Source organism: Aplysia californica, unplaced genomic scaffold, assembly GCF_000002075.1.
Source record: "Aplysia californica isolate F4 #8 unplaced genomic scaffold, AplCal3.0 scaffold01025, whole genome shotgun sequence".
Taxonomy (NCBI): Eukaryota; Metazoa; Mollusca; class Gastropoda; order Aplysiida; family Aplysiidae; genus Aplysia; species Aplysia californica.
This window is the reverse complement of record NW_004798295.1, coordinates 4,157-6,656: the sequence shown is the minus strand read 5'-3', so window position 1 is coordinate 6,656 and position 2,500 is coordinate 4,157. Positions and strand designations below refer to the sequence as shown.

Genomic DNA, 2,500 nt, shown 5'->3' with positions numbered 1-2,500 from the left:
TGATTAGTTTTTTGTATCCTGAAGAAGAAATATTTAGTAAAAGTGATAAGATTCATGTTCCCTGAAGAAGAAATATTTAGAATAAGGGATTAGTTTCATGTACCCTGAAGAAGAAATATTTAGAATGAGGGATTAGTTTCATGCACCCTAACACCTCATTTGACCGTGTGTTTGTCTGTTTGTGTGTGTGTTTGTGCAGGGCGACTGGGAGACAACGGAGGAGATAGAGAGAGAGGAGAAGAGTCGGAGGGTGTCCTTCCTCCGCGGAATCATTCCATCCACACGCGCCAAGCTGCAGGTCCTGTCCACAGCCTACAGGGTAAGGTCAGCTCTGTATGTGGGCAACGGGAGAAGTGTTTCGTGAAAGATTGGGCTCGCCTCCTAAATACAGTAGAACACGGATAGGTCGGACACAGAAGACTCAAAATCATGCATCCGTCAAATGATGCCTGCAGTCCCGTTTTTGTTTTTTTCTTCTTTATCTTTGTAAAATATCCCTCGAACTACCGAGGCCGGTCCCGGTGAATTTGAGCTGTCTGTGTTATACTGTAATTAATTACTTTTTACTTTTTCATCCTCTGTTGCCGTTAAGCGTCGAGGGGGAGATGCAGTTTTCTATGGTAGGCCAGCTCCGCAGCTCTTTCAGTTGTGATGTTATGTTTTCTTAGGGTTTCCGTGACATCCTCGATCCACCATTATTTATACATAAATTAATTATTTAAATTGTCTAGAGAGGGTGGAAATGTTTTTTGCTCTCTTGCTGGTCAAGCAAGTAGGCCACTCTACTTTCGAATGGATCTATTTTTAGGGTGTAGTGTGTCAAATGTTTCCTTCAGGTATGAAGTTTTAAACTTTATCCCCCTTTGAATGGATATATTTTTAGTTAGTGCTCTATTTGGGCTTGGAAGTCGTTAAGAAAAAACGCTCAACAAATTGCCACTTTTCCAACAGCAGGTTTTCATTCATTCCCGCATGTTGAAGTCAAACTGAAAAAAAGTCCCAAAAAACCCTTTCCCAGGGGCTCTCGTGGCCTAGAGGTTAAGGTGTTGGCCTCTCATTCAAAAGTCCCGGGTTCGAATCCGGGTATCGATGGGAAAACTTTCTTCAATGATATTGTCTCCTTTCACCTCTTTTCCTGCTCTCTAGCAATGTTCTGTTCTCTGCTTTCTTCTCCACTTTCTGCCCCCACCCCATCACCTCCTTTGCACCCTCCTCTAGGCTCCTGACTCTTTCTGCAGCCTTTCTACTGCTACTCCTTGGCTCCTTCTTACTGCTGTATTTCAGCCACACCCCTGATCTTCTGGTAGGAAAGATCTACACCTAGCCTTTTAGGACAAGGGCAAAAAATCTCGGAGGGCCTGTGTGCAAGTTGTGCACGTTAAAGATCCCTTGGTGGTCTGAAATCGTTAAGAATAGGCTTCGGCCGCCACCTGGGCAAAATTCAAAATTTCCTACCAACTGAAAATATTAGGTGTGTCCCGCGCGCTCATATGACCTTATGCAGTTGCGAGCGCCGTAAAACACTTTACAAAAACAAAACAAAAAAACCTTTCCCATTAACCCTTCCACTCCCAGCCATTTTTGTGCACTCCCTAACCCCAGTCCCAGCCAATACAGCAGTATTTCAGAAAAAGAGGCATGCATTCTAAAACAGTCGAACCTGCCTTAATGGAAACCTATAAAAAACGGAAACCTGTCTTTACGGAATCTCCCCGCTCCCCCCTTGATATATTCCTCTTTAATTACCTGTATAAAACGGAAACCTGTCCAACGCGGAAGCGGAAAGAAAAATCCGCTCCCTTCGGAGGGTTTCACTTGTCTAAGACAGAAAATGCTTTGCCCCCTCTATCCTGATTTGAGACAAAACTCGCAAGTTTTGGTTCCACCGGTGAGGAATGGGAGTAGGGGTGCAATGTTACCCCATCATGTGAGCCCTGAGCGATGCAGATTGTCAGGGTAGTGTGGGTGTGAAATCTCACGACTGTCCGTGAGAGTGCTCGAGTAGCGAGCCACTACGGAAACTTTCCTGGGTAGCCAGAAGCCAGAGGTGTGAAATTAGATTGACCAATGCCTGCCACCCTGATTGTATGGCCAGCCGAGTTCCTCGAATCGTTGTTGCATGATGGCAGTGAGGGGTGGAATTGGTTGACTGTGCTTGTTATACCGATAGGTTGGGCTAAGGGTGGAAATGATTGAGATGTTCAAACGTTTCTGTTTTTAATAGGTCAAACAGTGGTCCTATGAAAGGCAAGCACTGGTGGTAATTGGATACGTAAGACTGACGCATGTCATTAGCAATTGAGAGGTGTGAAGTTTTGACCACTGCTTGCAGATCAGACAAGCGACCCTTGATCCTTTTGGCTGGGCCTTTGACCCCCCCCCCCCCCCTAAATTCCCCTGTCTAAGCTCATATGACTTTATACATTTGCGAGGGCCGTAAATACTTATCCCCCCTCTCCCCTTCCAGAAAAAAAAACTTTTAAAAAAGATCTCAATGAGT

General features: G+C 45.0%; 1 protein-coding gene across 1 annotated transcript in view; it reads left to right on the top strand.

Annotated features, from left to right (window-relative positions):
- Positions 1 to 2,500, top strand: part of LOC101863394 (gamma-tubulin complex component 3 homolog) — a gene marked incomplete in the record, with an annotated part of 32,929 nt that overhangs the window by 27,941 nt on the left and 2,488 nt on the right. Inside the window, 1 exon segment of the mRNA XM_013089721.2 lies at positions 200 to 319. Within this exon segment, the coding sequence (XP_012945175.1) occupies positions 200 to 319 (120 nt within the window).